Source organism: Lontra canadensis, unplaced genomic scaffold, assembly GCF_010015895.1.
Source record: "Lontra canadensis isolate GAN:19392208 unplaced genomic scaffold, GSC_riverotter_1.0 scaffold12, whole genome shotgun sequence".
In the NCBI taxonomy this organism is placed as follows: Eukaryota; Metazoa; Chordata; class Mammalia; order Carnivora; family Mustelidae; genus Lontra; species Lontra canadensis.
The window spans coordinates 9,879,834-9,900,591 of record NW_022631006.1 but is presented as its reverse complement, the minus strand read 5'-3'; the positions used below and the strand labels follow the sequence as shown (position 1 = coordinate 9,900,591).

General features: G+C 40.3%; 1 protein-coding gene across 1 annotated transcript in view; it reads right to left on the bottom strand.

Moving 5' to 3' along the window:
- LEO1 (LEO1 homolog, Paf1/RNA polymerase II complex component) overlaps window positions 1-20,758 on the bottom strand; it is a 44,850-nt gene that overhangs the window by 5,578 nt on the left and 18,514 nt on the right. Inside the window, exons 6-11 of the mRNA XM_032856466.1 lie at window positions 20,496-20,580; window positions 8,174-8,268; window positions 7,465-7,599; window positions 5,961-6,096; window positions 3,657-3,843; window positions 1,724-1,821 (exon numbers count right to left, since the gene is read on the bottom strand). Of these exons, the coding sequence (XP_032712357.1) occupies window positions 1,724-1,821; window positions 3,657-3,843; window positions 5,961-6,096; window positions 7,465-7,599; window positions 8,174-8,268; window positions 20,496-20,580 (736 nt within the window). The remainder of the gene's footprint in view (window positions 1-1,723; window positions 1,822-3,656; window positions 3,844-5,960; window positions 6,097-7,464; window positions 7,600-8,173; window positions 8,269-20,495; window positions 20,581-20,758) is intronic.

Below are 20,758 nucleotides of genomic sequence, written 5' to 3'. Positions count from 1 at the left end.
GGCTCTGTGCTGGGGTGTGGAGCCTGCCTTAGATTCTCTCACTTCCTCTGCACTCCCCCTCCCGCTCTTAAATACATACATACGTAACATGAAGTGATCCTAGGTGGATGATATTCAATGCACCCAGCAGAGGCGAATATAAATCTTCTTTATAGGAATGCATCAATCTAGATACCTCAAAAATTCCCATTGATCTGAGCTAAGTAAATCAATCACTTAACCCCAGGACACACAGAGAAATAAGTCATCAGGAAACAGGGCCAGTAAATGGGCAATAAAATCACACATGTAAAGATTTCAGACACTGGAATTATCAGACATAAAAGACTATATATACATAGGTTTAAAACATTTAAAGACCTAAAAAGGAGAAACTGGAAATATGAGTTAGGGGAAAGAGTTTTTAAAATGACCAATTTGAAAAAGAAACTACAACTAAGCATTTTGTAAATGGCCAATTTGAGAAAGAAACTAAACCTCTACAGATGAAAACTAAAACAAAATAAAAATTTAGTGAAAGAGATTAACAACATGAGACACAGGTGAAGACAGGGGCAATGAACCAAAAGAGGGCTCTAAAGAAATACCACAGAATGCAGAGACAAACACAAGGGAAATATGAAAGACAGTTTGAGAGTTGTAGAGAACAGAGAAGGAACAGGCATTTAATCAGTTTCATAAAGGAAGGACAGAAAGAATGGTACAGAATATCTGAAAAATTGACGACCGAGAAATTTTCAGAACTAATGATGAATTCACATTCAGAAACAAATCCCAATCAGAAAAATAAAAGGAAATACCAAAGAGATGTCACAATATAATCAAGAACATCAAAGGTAAAAAGAGATCTAAAAAGACTCAACTAAAAGAAGTCCTGGGGACGTAAGGTATAGCATGGTGACTATAGTTAAAAAATCATTATTGAATATTTGAAAGTTGCTAATAGCATAGGCCTTAAAAAGGACCTTAAAAGTTCCTACCACAAGAAAAAAAGTTTGTAACTATGTGTGATGAATGTTAACTAGATTTACTGTGGTGATCATTATGTGATATATACAATTATTGACTCAATCATTATATTGGACATCTAAAACTAATGTTACATGTCAATTACATTTCAAAAAAGGACTTAAAATTTCTCAGCACCTGTATTCTTATCATTTGGAAAGGATACTATTAAAAACATTAAGTTAAAATATTTTAAAATTACTTTGAAATAATTTTTTGTTATTTTGATAAAAATTTAATTAATACTACTCAAATACTATTTTATCTAAGGAAAAAAAAGATTTTTCTACCATAAGAATTGTTTCTATAATTAAAAACTAAATACTGAAAATAAACAAAAACAAAAGAAAGAGAGAAGACATAAAGACCCCGATCTACCCACACCGAATGATTTCTAGTTTCTAGTCAAGCCTTGGTAGCTCAGGACCCCGGTGCTTCCTCACAGGCCTTTCCATCCCCCTAGGATGCCCACCGGGCCAGTGCGCCCTGCAAGCTAACACTTTCTTCCATACCCAGTGAGAGGTCTCCTCTGAGCAGCCTTGCAACCTCCGCCTGAGCACAGAGGTCAGACCCTCCTCTGGCCACTCCTGCTCCTGTGACTGCCTTTATCTCACTGACTTTCAGCAAAGCAGACAGACATCTGTCTGTGCCTCTGGGAGGGAGTGGACTCAAGGACACAGGGTAAACCCTTAGCATTGGATACATTTGTTTTTACCTCATCACTGGTCAGTTTCTTGGCTTTGAGTAATCTTTGAGCCTTATCTTCTTCTGATCCCTCATCACTGTCTGACGAATAGATTCTGGCTCGTTCCTCTGAAAGCAAAGGAATTATCTGTGAGTAACTTTCTAAGATGATGATCTGTTCATGTCTGGATTTTTCTTCTGATGATTACCTTTAGTTCCTTCTGTACGTTTTTCCAGAAGAAACAAATCCCTAAAAATTTTTTGATTTAAAAATAAATGTAAGATTAGTATGCTGAAGTGAAGCACTTACCCTCTCAAAATACAAGAATGGTTCGTCTGACGAGTTTTAAGTATGAAAAAGGCTGTGTGCAAGGTCACTAGAGACACAAACACCAGTAACTCTTCTGGAACAAGCTACTGACACCCAAGTCGTTCTTTCATGGGGGATAACTGTTAATTCCAAAATAAGCTTTGAAGGTAAAAAACAAGTGGTGGCTACCCAGTCCTGTAAAGACCATTTGTTGCCAGATGGACATTTAAAAGGAGATGGACATGAGTAACAGTCTACACGGATGTCCCAGCCCTGGTCAAACTCAGGATGGAATCAAGCACAGCTGACTTTAGACCAACCTCTTGGCAAGCGAACCCGGAATCTTCCCTGTGACTTAATGAACGCTAATGAACCGGTCAGGTTTTTAATCTCTGGAGAACTGAGTATTGTATCTCTCTCTACCTAAAAGTATCCTCAATTTTTTTGTTTTTATTCAGTTTTTATGTGGTTTATTTCCACAATTAATCTTTATTGTGGGAAATTAACACTAACAAAAAAATCATCTCTGAACTGTAGGGTCAAAATAAGTTAACAGGCAGGTAAGAAGGGTGTGATAGCTCCTGAGAACAAATGCAGTCACTGCAAGAAAAGGAGAAAGGAGTTTTATAGGATGGCACAGGGGAAATTTGAGTATTCTTAAAATCTGTCACTCAGTAAGGACTAAACTAGGATGCATGGTCCCCCGTGGTATACCTTACACTGTATAGTGTAAGAGCTCTATCAGGTTAATCTAGGGAGGACTGGAGTTTCATTTTACAGATGGGGAACATGATCTGCAGAGATATGAAGACACTTGCCTGAAGCTGAGGACCGGTAAAAAGAGTCACAATGGTTTTAGGTTACGTTTATGTAGTACTCGTATGCGCCAGGCACCGGGCAAAGTACTTTAAATGTATTATGTCACTTAATTCTCAAAACCACCTCACTTTTGTAAGTACTACCATTATTAATAGGTTGGGTTTTTTTTTTCCCTGATGGAGTAACAGGAGATAGGTATTGTAACTTTCCATAAGTCATCCAACTGAAGAGTGGCAGAACTGAGAGCTGGCAGAGTCAGGTCAGGGACCAGGCCAAGACTTCCATCCCAGCTTCCGTCTGCAGGCTGCGGGGAAGTCTCTGGATGCAGTGCTGTGGTTGAGACCAATGCCTCAGGAGTCCAATGACCCTGGTTCAAGGACTGTCCACTTACCATCTCAACACTTACCATCTTACCAATTGACCCTCTCAAAGTCTCTGTCCCCCCAATAAGAACAAGACAGCAGTTCTTCCAGGCTCACCTCGAAGAATTCTGCAATGTCTAGTTCAGTAGCCCTTGAAATGTATCACTCATTAATACCAGTTTCTCAAAAATAAAAAGTCCAGGGGCACCTGGGTGGCTCAGTTGGTGAAGTGTCCAACTACTGATTGCGGCTCAAGTTGTGATCTCAGGGTTGTGAAATCAACCCCCATGTGAGGCTCTGTGCTGGGTGTGGAGCCTGCTTAGGATTTTTTCTCTCCCCCTGCCCCTCCCACTACCAGCTCTCTCTAAAAAAACAAATCAATAAAATACCCAGCGATGGCATTCAGAGTAGGCCAAATGCAAAGATAAATTCCTGAACCCCAAATTTATGAAATCAGACTTCTGCACACTCACCTCGAATGCCCCCTTTATATCGGTTTTTAATGGCAGCCAAGCTGATGGACTCCTCGCCTTCCTCCTCCTCATCATAGCGATCAGGTTCTAGGTAACTAGCACTCAGCCCCCGCTGGTGCTGTTTCTCTCTCATTCGGCGCTGCTGAGATTCCCGACGAATAGAAGCCCTCAAACGTTCTTCTTCTTTCTGCAAAGAAACAAATAACATGCTGAACTTTAAAAAATGAGCTAGTTTACTGCCCACTTAAACCAGTTTTACTTTTAAGAACCTGTAAATGCCCAGCCCAGGATAACACCTATTTCTGCAGGCCTCCCCATGCCACACCCGTTACCTCACCCAGCGATCACTCAGTGCAGTTGAGTTCCAGGTGTGCAGGCATCACAGGGTGAAGGGGCAGAAGGCCCCCTCGTGCTAACCACCCAATCAGATCCGGCACACACGTGGCCTCGGGAGCTGCAGCGTCCCCCGTGCTGCCAGGCAGAGCCCAGAGAGCAGCGAGCCGCCTGAGGAACCTCAGCCCAGTGGACACCCGAGGGAGGCTGTGTCTGCTGACCCGAGACAGACACCCGGCGTGCTCGGGCTCCACCGAACTACAGTGGTGCGCAGATGGTCCTGTCTGGGCCCCTCCCCGCCAGAGAGCTTCCCCACAGCTCCTGATGACAGGACGGGGAGGCGCTGGTCGGGGAGGATCCCTGAGCCCCAAAGCAGAACAGTCACTTGTAAACAGTGTTTACAAGGTAGAGACAGAATATGAGAGGTCAGGGATATTACAGCATTTCTTTGAATTCCTCATTTAATTGCTATTACTGCACACAACTCTATGTTGCTAGACATTCTATGCAGGGAACTTTTCATTAAAGTTGTAGAGTATAGAAGAAAAATCACTGTTGGTACAACCGGGATTAACAACTAGCTCATTCCTTATGCATTTCCATGGAAACTGGGGAAATGGGGAAGGACCTGGGGTATCTTTCAAGGTGGTCCAGAGGGTTCTTCCAATAATGCTGAGACCAGAGTCTGAAGGTTCCTGTAGCTACCTCGGCTTGAGGAGAAAAGGCTAGGAAACGGGGCAAGAAGTAAGGCTCCAAAGCCAATGTGCCCCCACACTACTGGGTTAGACGCTGCTATGAACCTGGTTTAGTTAACCTGCCTCCATGAACAAAATATGACAAGGAAGAGAAAGCAGGGGCCCAGGGCCAGGCCATCCGCAGAGTCTAACAGCCAGAGTGTCTTTGCCTCACTGTGCTCTGGTGCACTCAGGAATGGAATCCCATGAAGCAGCCAGGGCAATGCATGAGATCTAGCAGGTATCAGAGAATGAAACTATTCGACTGCATCCAGCTTTTTAAAGCAAGTGCTGCACGAAAAGCCAACGGTGTCAATATACACATACACCCTCATCACTGAGGGACGGTGCACCTGCATGGATGCGTGCCTCACCAGCAATTGTGGCAACTCAAAAAGGCACAACGTTATAAACAGACCTTTGCCCGATTCTCCTTAGGCATGTTCCCACTTAAACTTCTTGTCTGTTTTTATTCTATTTTAGACTACATCACTAGCATTTCTACTACTTTATGACACAGACATAGCTCAGTGAATCACCTCTGAAATTCTATACCAATGTTCAGATCTCTTCAGACCCCAGTTTGTTCCTGAACCATCAGGACCTGGTGAGTGAAACCTGAGCCCTCGCGTCTATTTTGTGACCATCACCACATCACTCTTGCTTGGCAAATGCTTCGAGAATTGAACCGGCTCCCTGCCCATTCGCGAGGGGAAAAAAGGTGGGTAAGGGATGAGAAACAAAGACTTGGGAAATGCTATTCTTAACATACAGCTATACCTCATTTTATTGCACTTTGCAGATACCGTGTTTTGTTTTTTTTTTTTTTTTTTTACAAATTGAAGGTTTGTGGCAACCCAGCACCAAGCAGGTCCATATGCATAATTTTTCCAGCAGCACCTGCTGTGTTTCAGTATATTTTGGTAATTCTTGCAATATTTCAAATTTTTTCATTATTCTATTTGTTATGGCGATCTGTGATGAGTGGTTATGACTTGAAAAGCTCAGATGATAGTTAGCAAAAAAGCTTTAAACTAAGATATGTACATTTTTTAAGACATAATAGTATTGCACGCCATGGTGTAAACATGTTTTATATGTACTGAGAAACAAAAAAATTCATTTGATTCTACTTTACTGCAATATTCACTTTACTGCAGAGGTCTGGAACAAAACCTGCAGTTTCTCTAAGGCATGACTGTACCAAAAATCCCAGGATAATGTGTAGCAAATGAACCTTAATCATCTCTGTGCGCTGACATTCAGGATCACGACCAGCCATCGGTAAGATTCTAATCTTCTGTGTCTTTGAGCATCTATCCGCAAGTGACAGGGTCATCTTTCTGTGTGTGGCACTGTCTGTAGAGTGAGGTCTGCAGGAAATGAACAAAAATGTCAGTTTACCAGATTTATCTGTGAGTCAGTCACATCATCAACATCACCAAAACGAGAGACCAGACACCATTTCCTATTCTCCAGCAAAAAATAGGCAAGGATGGGGCGCCTTGGTGGCTCAGTGGGTTAAAGCCTCTGCCTTCGGCTCAGATCATGATCCCAGGGTCCTGGGATCGAGCCCTGCATCGGGCTCTCTGCCCAGCAGGGAGCCTGCTTCCTCCTCTCTCTCTGCCTGTCTCTCTGCCTACTTGTGATCTCCGTCTGTCAAATAAATACACACATACATACATACATACATACATATATACATAAATAAATATAGGCAAGGATGCTCAACTGCATATACTAGGTGAGGGACTGCAAACCTTCTTCATCCTGTGGCTCACTGGAACATTCTTATCTTACAAGTGAAAAACAAAAGCTGCAATAAAAGTCTTTACAAGGCACGATCACCCTCCAGAATCAGTAAATACATGGGTTGAAGGAGCATTTACTGAAAACTAAGTGCCAAGCAATGTGCTTCACGTTTTATAGGTGAAATGACTTCACTGTCACAGCTACTCTGTAATTATTCCATTTTATGTATCAGGTAAATGAGGCAGAGAGGATGAGAAAGTTGCACAGGGTCACACAAGGGGAAGTGAGACAGAAATACGGGTCTGATTCTGAAAGCCTCTACTTTTGACCACTACAATCCTCAAAAAGCTAAGTCATAACCAAGATCATTGAAGATAAACATTACCCAAGGAGAATGATTGGCTTCGAATCAAGAAAAAGAAAATAAAAACATCTCAGTGTAGTGCTTACCCATCTAAAGAAGGGAAATGCTCTCACTAGCTGACCTGAGTGTCCTGGGCTGCTCAGGGGACACATCCCTGCAGAGCTACTGGCGCTGCAGCCTCAAGAACGGGATGACCCCAGCCTCCACACCCAACTCACTGCCTTTCCTCTGGCTGCATGCACACTACCAACCTCCAGCTACCAGTTAGTCTTCCAGATCAATTTTATTTAATTAAAAAAAAAGAAAGAAAGAAAGAAAAAAAAGACATATTGACCAGCAAGTATTCTAGGCCTCCTGGCAGTTATAGTCCTCACTGGAATTAATAAATTAACACTGTGGTTTACAAAACAGTCTCTTCTAAGTTTTCTCATCATGACCTGGTTCCCTATGAAACAGCAACTTTTAGTGCACTTGACAGAACAGCCTCTGAGCCTTCAGAGCTGAGAACCAGACACTAGTCCTTGGTGAACTATATGGACGGTTATGTCAAATCAGGAGTCAAGTATTTTGGACAGTATCTATATTCACTGCTTTTACTGTAAAAACAGTAGTTTCTAATAGTTACCTGAATGTGAGTTTGGTTTTAAAAACGGCTTGTCCCTGTAGACCAGTACCTTGTCTTATAAAAAGATGATTGTGATCTCCCTGTAGTGGAGCTTTGTAAACATCAAACACTTCGTTGCCTAAATGCAGAGACATGCTGAAAAGAAGGAACACTTCGCACGTTAAAGTCATAAAGCTTTATTCTACCATTTCACTTTACTTAAATTGTGACTCATCTGCTACTTTCTCTCCTTTCACAGAGTTCAGAAGGAGAGGAAAAAAGTAGACATGATACATATGAGAAACCACCTACACAGAGTAACATACGTTGTATGTTTCTGGTTTACAAACAAAGCCTGCCGAGAAGGAAAGCATGCTCTAATGGGTACTCAGTCTCTACCACTTTCCCAGTGAAAGGTAGTTTTTCTAACTTGTTACCTTACAGTGAGCAGCTGGCGATGGGCAGGGGAGCTGGTCTAACATTTCCAAACTATTATGCTGTGGCCAGAGAGGATGACCACATTTTTGGCCTATTTCTAATGTCTTTCACCAGCCTGTCCAACATTCAACTACCTATTTACTTCTCTCAGGTCTTCTGTGCAACGCCAGAGACCAAGCAGTGGAAACCCTTTAATAAGACATATCCCCCAAATAAGGTTTTCTTCTGAAGTTTCACCTCTCCTAGCCACATTCCAGGTATTTCAATGTTTTTCAAGGCATTTTGAGCTTACCTCCCATCTGACCACTTGACGATCCGAGCGTTGCTTTCTTTAATTTCATTTCCTTCCTCATCCCGACGTATCCTCCATCTTATTGTATTTTCTACCTGGTTCAAAACACAAGTACCTTAGAACGCTGTAGTTTAATGTTTCTTTTTCCTCAAGAGACACATAATCATAGCATTTCTGTCACACACTTAGTGACAAAAAAACCGACAATACTGAAACCCTCTTGTTATAATCAACTAGAGAAGTTGAATAAATTAACAATAGGAAAAACAATTAGCCTAACTTCTGAGCTCCTAGTGCTGGAATCAAAAAGGAAGCTGAGTGCCAGAGCATTTGAGCTAATGCTAAATCCATAGCAGCCCTAGGATATGTAAAGAAAGAGCTCATAGTAAAAGCTATGAGGACAGGAAGTAAGACTTGAGGCCACAGGAATTAGCAATTTAGACTTAAGGCGCCCTCTATAAAGAAGGTCTTCGGGGCACCTGGGTGGCTCAGTGGGTTAGGCAGCAGCCTTAGGCTTAGGTCATGATGCCTGGGTCCTCAGTTCGAGTCCCACATCGGGCTCCCCCTACTCTGCAGGGATCCTGCTTCTTCTTCTCCCTCTGCCTGCCACTCCCTCTGCTTGTACTCTCTGTCAAATAAATAAATAAATAAATAAAATCTTTAAAAAAAAAAAAAAAAGAAAGAAAGAAAGGTTCCCTCGTAAAGCTAAAAACGAAATAAATGTAGGACCAAAAACCTTTGCCCAGGGAAATAGGGAAGTTCCCCAAATATGAGTAAGGAAAAAAGCAGCACCCAAGAAGATTAAAAACCCAGGTTTTTTTTTTTTTTTTAAGGTTTAGAATCTAACTTTATCTTGATTGCATGTGGTAGAAATACCAGGCGGTTCTGGAAAACATTCAAGAGCTTCTAAAATGAAAACCTAATGAAATTAAAAACTCAATGGGAATGGGGCACCTGGGTGGCTCAGTTATTTAAGCATCTGACTCCTGATTTCAGCATAGGTCATGATCTCAGGGTCCTGAGATCAAGCCCTGTGTTGGGCTCCACACAGAGCAGTGTGTCTGACAGATTCTCTCTCCTTCTCTCCCTGCCCTTCCACTCACCCCCTCAAATCACTCTCTCTCTAAAATAAATAAATAAATCTTTAAATGGTAAACTAATCACCGACAAAGCAGGAAAGACTATCCAAGAGAAGAAGTCTCTTTAACAAATGATGTCAGGAAAACTGGACAGCAACATGCAGAAGAATCTTACACCATACACAAAAATAAATTCAAAATAGATAAAAGACCTAAATGTGAGACAAGAACCCATCAAAATCCTAGAAGAGAACACAAGCAGAAACCTCTCTGATCTAGGCCACAGCACTTCTTATTAGACAGGTCACCAAAGGCAAGGGAAACAAAAGCAAAAAATGAACTGATGGGACCTCATCAAGACAAAAAGCTTCTGCACAGCAAAGGAAACAATTAACAAAACTGAGAAGTAGCCTACGGAATAGGAGAAGCTAACTGCAAATGACGTATCTGATACAGGGTCAGTATCCAAAATCTATTAAGGACTTACCAAAACTCAACACCCAAAACACAAATAATCCAGTTAAGAAATGGAGAGAGGACATGAATAGACACTTTTCTAAAAAAGACATCCGGATGGCTAACAGACCCATGAAAAGATGCTTAACATCACTCATCATCAAGGAAATGCAAATCAAAACCACAATGGGTATCACCTCGCACCTGTCAGAATGGCTAAAATAACACAGCAAACAACCGGTGTTAACAAGGATATGGAGAAAGGGGAACCCTCTCACACTGTTGGTGGGATTGCTAACCTGCAGCCACTCTGGAATACTTTTTAACTTTAAAAAGTTAAAAAATAGAACTACCCTATGATCTAGTTATTGCACTAAGTAAGATACAAGGGGTACTGAAAGGGTACACACTTCTGATAATTATAGTAGCATTATCAACAACAGCCAAACTATGGAGAGAGCCCAAATGTCCATTGACTGGTGAACTGATTAAGAAGATGCGGTATATGGGGCACCTGGGTGGCTCAGTGGGTTAAAGCCTCTGCCTTCAGCTCAGGTCATGATCCCAGGGTTCTGGGATTGAGCCCCTCATCGGGCTCTCTGCTCAGCGGGGAGTCTGCTTCCTCCTCTCTCTCTGCCTGCCTCTCTGCCTACTTGTGATCTCTGTCAAATAAATAAATAAAATCTTTAAAAAAAAAAAAAAAGAAGATGAGGTATAGAGTCTGGGCAAGATGGAGGAGGAGTAGCGGACTGAAATGACATCAGGTGGCAGTTCAGCTAGATAGTTCTCAAACCATTCTGAACACCTACAAACTCAACAGAAGATCAAAGAGAAGAGCAGCCAATTTTAGGAACAGAAAATCAACCACTTTCAGAAAGGTAGGACGTGCAGAGAAGTGAATCCAAGGCGATGGAAAGATAGACTGTCAGGGAGGGGCCGGCTCCCGGCAAGCGGTGGCACAGTGGAGCACAAAGTCAGAACTTTTAAAAGTCTGCTCCACTGAGAGACACTGCTCCAGAGGCTAAGTGGGGGTGGAGCCCTCACAGGGACAGTGGGGTCTCAGGTCCCACAGGGTCACAGAAGGATCAGGGGAGTCTGAGTGTGGCAGAGCTGCCAGGTATCAGAGTGGGGAAGCTGACTACAGAGACAGAGCTGAGGCGTGAGCTCTCAGCTTGGGGTTACCTTGAACTATGATTCTAGGCACAGTTGGACCACTGCTCTTTGAGCAGGGACCCCACAAGTGGCAGACCCAGGAAGACTCACCTTCCTCCTCTGGAAGCAATAATCTGCTGGGTTTGGAAACACCAAATGGGCCCATGCGTCAAAGACAGAAATGCTCGGTCACAGGCAGGGTGAGCCCAGAGCGTGGCCCGAGACCAGGGAGACGGAGGGATTAATGGCTTTTCTCCGAGGGCGAACTGAGGAGTGGGGCCCTGAGCTCTCGGCTACGAAGGCCGGAGATTGGGAGGCCACCATTTTCATTCCCATCTTCCAGAGCTCTACAGAAACCGTTCAGGGAACAAAAGCTCCTGAGAGCGAACCAGAGCAGATTACTTAGCCTGGCTCCTGACAAAGGCGGTGCAATTCTGCCTCAGGCAAAGACATTTGAGAATCCCGGGAAGAGGCCTCTCTCCCAGAAGATCAGCAAGAACATCCAGCAAGACCAAGCTCACCAATCAAGGAGAACAGCAGAATTCCAGAGGAGGGGAAAGCAAAGCATGGAATTCATGGCTTTCTCCCCATGATTCTTTAGTCTTGCAAAATTAATTAAATTAAAAAAAATTTTTTCTTATTCTAATTTTTTAAACTTTTCCTCTTTCGTCTTTTAACATTTTTTAACTAGCTTACCTTAACAATACCTTTCTAAAAAAAAAAAATCTTTTTAAACCCTACATTATTATAGTCATATTTTACCCTTCATTGTATTTAACCTTATTTTTTGTATACATATAGGGGTTCTTGTTTTCCTAAAAAATTTTGGGATACAATTTCTTCTAATAGATCAAAATATACCCTAAATCTATCACAGGGCTTTGTTCTTGTCTCCAGCCTGAGCACATTCTCTCCCCCCACCTTTTTTTTTCTTCTTTTTCCAGCCAACTTATCTTATCAATTCCTTTTTTAGAATATTTAAAAAATTTTCATCTTTACAATCATATTCCATCCCTTCCTCATGTTTACCCTTATTTTTGTATGTGTGTATATATACACACACACATACACACACACATTTACATATATGAAAGCTTTTCTTTAATATTTTGGGAGGTAGTTTCTTCTAAGAGACCAAAATACACCCAAAATCAAGTGGGTGGAGCTGTTCTATTCACCAGTCTAATTTATTTATTTGTGTGTGCTTGTAATTTAAATATGTATATATTTAAATTTATGTATGTATATATTTATGTATATATGTAAATATATGTGTATATTTAATATACATATATAAATATATATTTAATATATACATATATTAAATATATGTATATATTTAAATTATAAACACACACACACACACATATATATTTTTTTTTTTTCTTTTTTTAATTTCTTTTAAACCTCCTTTCTTCTCCCCCCAGTTTGGGGTGTCCTCTGATTTGGTTAGCATACATTTTTCTGAGGTCTTTGCCACCCTTTTAGTATTTTATTCTCTCATTCATATATTCTTATCTGGATAAGATGACAAGGCGGAAAAACTCACCACAAAAAAAAAAGAAGCAGCAGTACTGACAGCTAGGGACCTAATCAATACAGACATTGGTAATATGTCAGATCTAGAGTTCAGAATGACGATTCTCAAGGTGCTGGTTGGGCTTGAAAAAGGCATGGAGGATATCAGAGAAACCCTATCTGGATGAATAAAATCCCTTTCTGGAGAAATAAAAGAACCAAAATCTAACAAAGCTGAAATCAAAAAAGGAATTAATGAGGTGCAATCAAGAATGGAGGCTGTTACTGCTAGGATAATTGAGGCAGAAGAGATAATTAGTGATATAGGAGACCAAATGATGAGGAATAAAGAAGCTGAGCAAGAGAGAGAAACAACAACTGGACGACGAGGGTAGAATTCGAGAGAGAAGTGATACCATGATACAAAACAATATTAGAATAATTGGGATTCCAGAAGAAGAAGAAAGAGAGAGGGGGCAGAACATATATTGGAGCAAATTATAATAGAGAATTTCCCTAATATGGCAAAGGGAACAAGCATCAAAACCCAGAAGACACAGAGAACCCACTCTCAAAATCAATAGAAATAGGTCCACACCCCATTATCTAATAGTAAAACTTACTAGTCTTAGTGACAAAGAGAAAATCCTGAAAGCAATTCAGGACAAGAAGTCTGTAACATACAATGGTAGAAATATTAGATTGGCAGACTTATCCACAGAGACCTGGCAGGCCAGAAAGAACTGGCATGATATATTCAGAACACTAAATGAGAAGAATATGCAGCCAAGAATTCTATATCCAGCTAGGCTATCATTGAAAATAGAAGGATAGATAAAAAGCTTCCAGGACAAACAAAAATTAAAAGAATATGCAAACACCAAACCAGCCTTACAGGAAATATTGAAAGAGGTCCTCTAAGCAAAAGGCCTTAAATGACACACTGGACCAGATGGACATCAGATATACTCAGAACATTCCATCCCAAAGCAACAGAATACACATTCTTCTCTAGTGCACATGGAACAGTCTCCAGAATAGATCACATCCTGGATCACAAATCAGGTCTCAACCGATACCAAAATATTAGGATCATTCCCTGCATATTTTCAGACCACAATTCTCTGAAGCTAGAACTCAATCACAACAGGAAATGTGGAAAGAACTCAAATACATGGAGGTTAAAGAGCATCCTACTCAAGAATGAATGGGTCAACCAGGAAATTAAAGAAGAACTGAAAAAATTCATGGAAACAAATGATAATGAAAACACAACAGTTCAAAATCTGTGGGACACAGCAAAGGCAGTCCTGAGAGGAAAGTATATAGCCATAAAAGCCTTTCTCAAGAAACAAGAAAGGTCTCAAGGACACAACCTAACCCTACACCTATAGGAGCTGGAGAAATAACAGCAAAGAAAGCCTAAAACCAGCAGAAGAGAAATAATAAAGATCAGAGCAGAAATCAATGAAATAGAAATGAAAAGAAGAGTAGAACAAATCAACGAAACTAGGAGCTAGTTCTCTGAAAGAATTCATAAGATTGGAAAACCCCTGGCCAGACTTATCAAAAAGAAAAGAGAAAGGACCCAAAGAAATAAAATCATAAATGAGAGAGGAGAGATCACAACCAACACCAAAGAAATACGAACAATTTTAAGAACATAGTATGAGCAACTATACACCAGCAAATTTGACAATCTGGAAGAAATGGATGCATTCCTAGAGACATATATACTACCAAAATTGAACTAGAGGAAATAGGAAACCTGAACAGACCTATAACCAGTAAGGAGATTGAAGCAGTCATCAAAAATCTCCCAACAAACAAGAGCCCAGGGCCAGACGGCTTCCCAGGGGAAGTCTACCAAACATTTAAAGAAGAATTAATACCTATTCTCCTGAAACTGTTCCAAAAACTAGAAATGGAAGAAAAACTTCCAAACTCACTTTATGAGGCCAGCATTATCTTGATCTCAAAACCAAACAAAGACCCCATCAAAAAGAAGAATTACATACCAATATCCTTGATGGACACAGATGCGAAAATTCTCACCAAAATACTAGCCAATAGGATCCAACAGTACATTAAAAGGAGTATTCACCACGACCAAGTGGGATTTATTCCTGGGCTGCAAGGTTGGTTCAACATCCGCAAATCAATCAATGTGATACAATACATTAACAAAAGAAAGAACATGAACCATATGATACTCTAAGTAGATGCTGAAAAAGCATTTGACAAAGTATGGCATCCTTTCTTGATCAAAACTCTTTGAAGTGTAGGGAGAGAAGGTACAAACCTCAATATCATCAAAGCCATCTATGAAAAACCCACAGTGAATATCATTCTCAATGGGGAAAAACTGAGAGCTTTTCCCCTAAGGTCAGGAACACAGCAGGGATGTCCACTATCACCACTGCTATTCAACACAGTACTAGAAGTCCTAGCCCACCAATCAGACAACAAAAAGAAATTAAAGGCATCTGAACTGACAAAGAAGTCAAACTCTCACTCTTTGCAGATGATATGATACTCTATGTGGAAAACCCAAGAGTCCACTCCAAACTGCTAGAACTTGTACAGGAATTCAGTGAAGTACCAGGATATAAAATCAATGCACAGAAATCAGTTGCATTTCTATACACTAATAACAAGACAGAAGAAAGAGAAATTAAGGAGTCAATCCCATTTATAAGTGCACCCAAAACCATAAGATACCTAGGAATAAACCTAACCAAAGAAGCAAAGAATCTGTACTCAGAAAACTATTAAGTACTCAAGAAAGAAATTAAGGAAGACACAAAGAAATGGAAAAACGTTCCATGCTCATGGATTGGAAGAACAAATATTGTGAAAATGTCTATGCTACCTAATGCAATCTATACATTTAATGCAAGCCCTATCAAAACACCATCAATTTCTCTCAAAGAAATGGAACAAATAATCCTAAACTTTATATGGAACCAGAAAAGACCCCGAATAGCCAGAAGAATGTTGAAAAAGAAAGCCAACGTTGGTGGCACCACAATTCCAGACTTCAAGCTCTATTACAGAGCTACAATCATCAAGACAGTATGGTACTGGCACAAAAACAGACACATAGATCAATGGAACAGAATAGAGAGCCCAGAAATAGACCCTGAACTCTATGGCCAAATAATCTTCGACAAAGCAGAATGTCCAATGGAAAAAAGACAGTCTCTTCAACAAATGGTATTGGGAAAATTGGACAGCCACATGCAAAAAAATGAAACTGGGCCATTTCCTGACACCACACACAAATTAGACTCAAAATGGATGAAAGACCTCAATGTAAGATAAGAATCCATCAAAATCCTTGAGGAGAACACAGGCAGCAACCTCTTCGACCTCAACCGCAGCAACATCTTCCTAGAAACATCACCAAAGGCAAGGGAAGCAAGGGCAAAAATGAACTATTGGGACTTCATCAAGATCAAGATCAAGATCATCCTTTGCACAGTAAAGGAAACAGTTAACAAAACCAAAAGACAACTGACAACAGAATGGGAGAAGACATTCACAAATGACATATCAGATAAAGGGCTAGTATCCAAAATATATAAAGAACTTATCAAACTCAACACCCAAAGAACAAAATAATCCAAACAAGAAATGGGCAGGGTGGGGCACCTGGGTGGCTCACTTGTTAAGCGTCTGCCTTCAGCTTGGGTCATGATCCCAGGGTCCTGGGATCGAGCCCCACATCGGGCTCTCTGCTCAGTGGGAAGCCTGCTTCTTCCTCTCCCACTCCCCCTGCTTGTGTTCCCTCTCTCGCTCACTGTATCTCTCTCTGTCAAATAATAAATAAAAAAGAAATGGGCAGGGAACATGAACAGACATTTCTGCAAATAAGACATTCAGATGGACAACAGACACATGAAAAAAATGCTCAACATCACTCAGCATCAGGGAAATACAAATCAAAACCACAAGGAGATACCACCTCACACCAGTCAGAATGGCTAAAATTAGTAAGTCGGGAAATGACAGATGTTGGAGAGGATGCGGAGAAAGGGGAACCCTCCTACACTGTTGGTGGGAATGCAAGCTGGTGCAGCCACTCTGGAAAACAGCATGGAGAGTCCTCAAAAAGTTGAAAATAGAGCTACCCTATGACCCAGTAATTGCACTACTGGGTATTTACCCTAAAGATACAAATGTAGTGATCCAAAGGGGCACAGGCACCGGAATGTTTATAGCAGCAATGTCCACACAGCCAAACTATGGGAAGAACCTAGATGTCCATCAACAGATGAACGGACAAAGAAGATGTTGTGTGTGTGTATGGACACACACACACACACACACACACACATACACAACATCTTTATCTGTTCATATACAATGGAGTACTATGCAGCCATCAAAAAATGAAATCTTGCCATTTGCAACGACATGGATGGAACTAGAGGGTATTATGCTGAGCGAAATAAGTCAATCAGAGAAAGACAATTATCATATGATCTCTCTGATATGAGGAATTTGAGAGGCAGAGTTGGGGGGTTGGGAGGTAGGAAAGGAAAAAATGAAACAAGATGGGATCAGGAGGGAAACAAACCATAAGAAACTCTTAATCTCACAAAACAGACTGAGGGTTGCTGCGGGGAGAGGGGCATGGATAGGATGGTTGGGTTATGGACATTGGGGAGGGTATGTGCTATGGTGAGTGCTGTGAAGTGTGTAAACTTGATGATTTGCAGACCTGTACCCCTGGGGCAAATACTACATTATATGTTAATAAAAATAATTTAAAAAGATACAGTATAATACACATACACACACACACACACACACACACACACACACACTGGAGTATTATTCAGTAATCAAAAAGAATGCAATCTTGTCATTTGCAATGACATGGATGGAGCTAAAATGCTAAGTGAAGTCAGTCAGATAAACACAAATACCATATTATCTTACTCATACGTGGAATTTAAGATAGAAAACAGATGGCATATGGGAAGGGAGTAAAGAAAAAAAAGAGGGAAACAAGCCATAAGTGACTCTTAATTACAGGGAACTGAGGGTTGATGGAAGGAGGTAGGTAAGAGATGGGTTAGATGGGTGATAGGTATTAGAGAAATGGCACTTGTAATGAGCACTGGGTGTTGTATGTAAGGGATGAATCACTGAAGTCTAGTTCAGAAACCAATACTACAACAGGGTCTTACTAGTTCCCTTCCAGTTTTTTCCTTTCCTCTTTATTGCTCACTAAGTGAACAACTATGGGGGCACCTGGCTGGCTCAGTTGGAAGAGCATTTGACTCCAGGTCTCAAGGTTGTGAATTCCAGCCCCACACTGGGTGTAGAGATTACCAAAGAAAATAAATTAAGAAAAAAGAAAAAGAAAAAAAAGTAACCATGAAGCCAGCTGATAAAAGAAATCAATATTCGTTAATTAACTATGATACCATATCTGAGATTATTTCAAAAGTCTGGGTAATGGTAGGGAATATAAAGGACACAAGATTGTCCAACCTGATAACCACTGAAGTGTGTGATGGGTACATGAAAGTTCATTATATGGTTCTCATTATATTCGTAATGTGTTAAAATTTTCCCTAATAAAAGGATAAAAACAATCTATACTATTCCTACCCTCCCTTTCACACCAAAAAATATACACATAGAGGCCATTAGTAACTGAGAAGCCAGTTTGAAAAATGCTATTATATAAAGTGATTCAAATTATAATGATGCTATGACAGGATACACTGCTAGGTCTTAACCCTATTGGGATGAAAGACACAGTAAAGTAGCTTTAAAGATGGAAGACGTCATAGAAATATATAAACAATACCTGGTTCCTTATTGTTTATTTAAGTTTATTTGTTTGTTTATTAGTACTCTCTACACCCAGTGTGGGGCTCAAACCCACGACCTTGAGATCAAGCATCACACACAATTCCAACTGAGCCAGCCAGGCACCCTGGTTCCTTATTCTTCAAAGAATTAATTACACCACCAACTGACTATCTAAGAACAGCTACTGTAGGGGCACCTGTGTGGCAGTTAGTTCAGCATCTGACTCTTGGTTTCTGCTCAGGATAAGATCTCCTGGTTGTGAGATTGAGCCCCACACCAGGCTCTGCACTCGGTACCGACTCCACCTCAGATTCATTTTTCCTTCCCACCCCAGACCGCTACCCGCTTGTGTTCTCTTAAAAATGAATAAATAAAATCTTTAAAAAAAAAAAAAGAAGGAATGATCATCCTAGTCTTGGGAACATCGCTCAAAAAACAAAGGGTCCAAGGTTATTTTCCATCACATACCAAAGCTTCTGTTACATATCGACCTTTTGTACTCTAAGCACCAAGTTTTATTTTTTTAAGATTTATTTATTTATTTAAGGGGGATAGCAAGCACATGAGCAGGGGGAGCGGCAGAAGGAGAAGGAGACAAGCAGACTCCCTGCTGAATAGGGAACCCAATGCAGAGCTCAATCTCAGGAACCTGAGATCATGACCTGAGCTGAAATCAAGAGTAGGATATTTAGGGGCACCTGGGTGGCTCAGTGGGTTAAGCCTCTGCCTTCAGCTCAGGTCATGATCTCAGGATCCTGGGACTGAGCCCCACACCGCACCCCACACTGCACCGGGCTCTCTGCTCGGGAGGGAGCCTGCTTCCTCCTCTCTCTCTGCCTGCCTCTCTGCCTACTTGAGATTTCTCTGTCAAATAAATAAATGAAATCGTAAAAAAAAAAAAAAAAGTAGGTGTTTAGCTGACTGAGCCACCCAGGTGCCCCTAAGCACCAAGGCTTTGGTGACAGAAATGAGAAATGAGAAACTCATTCCTCATCTTTGATGCCTATAGTAGTCTGATATTATATGGCCTAAAATAGATATATTGATATTGGTGCACCCTAGCAGAAGGTAAGGCAAAAATGCAGAAAATCAATAAAGAGTAAATAAATACAGAACTACATTAATTTATATAAATGATGAGAAATAATGAAAAGCAGTAGAATACTATCAGAGGCACTAAAACAGGCATGAAAAATTCACAGTGCTAACCCTCTATCAATAGATACACATGCCTGAAGGAAAAATATTAACAGATGAGCAAATGTGGGAAGAGAAGAGGCAAGGTAAAGGACATCAAAAAAATTAACTAATAGTCTAATAACTATGCCTATTAATTCTGTGTCCTGGAACAATTTATTGGGGTCTATTTCCATTTTCTCATTTGATTTATATTTCCTTTAAGAGGAAGGAGTAGTGAAATTTCATTGAAAACTTTTGAAGCCCACACATTTTGTATAGAAACCATCTTGTATAAGGTTCTTTAGATACCTGTAGATCTATCACACTTGAAAAGATGGAATTATTCTAAAAATTCGGCCCCTGAATTCTAAGAATGCCAGACTGCCACTTCTTAACATTCAAACACCATACACAATATCCACTGAAAACTGAAATAATTATAGGATTTAAGAATTCAAAGAATTCAAAAAGCATAGCTGCAAATATCATACCATGAGTTCAACTGCTTCTCATTCTCTGGTACAACTCAGTTTTAAAGTATCTGCTTAACCTTCATCCTCCTTGATTAAAGGAAGATTAGAGGCCCTTTGTGGACAGCCAGCCAGTATAAGGTATCAAAGAGAAACATTAATAGGAACGTAGTGTAATAAAAAAATCTCTAACAGCCAACAAGAGCAACTGGAAGGCACTAGTAATAGATTCTCCTTTTGTGTATGATTTTTTTAATCTATAGATCAAAGAACCTGAAGGATTTCCTCTTGCAGGAAGTCGCTAGAACATAACCCACAGTACATATGGAAGCAGTCATTATAAACACCAAACCACAATGCTACTTACTCTGAAGGAAGAAGCTAATAATTTTTTTAAAGCATCAGAACAGTGTAACAGTGAAGAAGATAATGGAAAAGTGCTTTATATTTTACAGAGACCTATACAGAGAAAAAGCTATATATTTTCTTCCTAAAAACATTCTGAAAACACAATTCATTTGTTTATAAAACAAAAAAACATTTAAAATCCTTTTTAAAAGTTGAAGTCTCAAGTGACTATCCCCAGGTTTTACTTTATAAAAGAAAAAACTAAATGAGTACAGCCTGGAAGAGTACCTTTAATTTTAACCTGGTTCGACCTTCTTCATCCAGCATTTCCTCATCTTCAAATTCATCTTCATAATATTGAGGGTCAAAAGGTCTACAAAATGTTTTTAAAATTAATTTACTAATCATATTTTTAAGGAATATTACAGCTATGTAACAGCTCTATTAACAGACACCATTACACTAAAAATCATAATGTAATTAAAAGTCATAATCGTACAAGATGGAATAGGGAGGGAGACAAGCCATAAGAGGCTCTTAATCTCACAAAA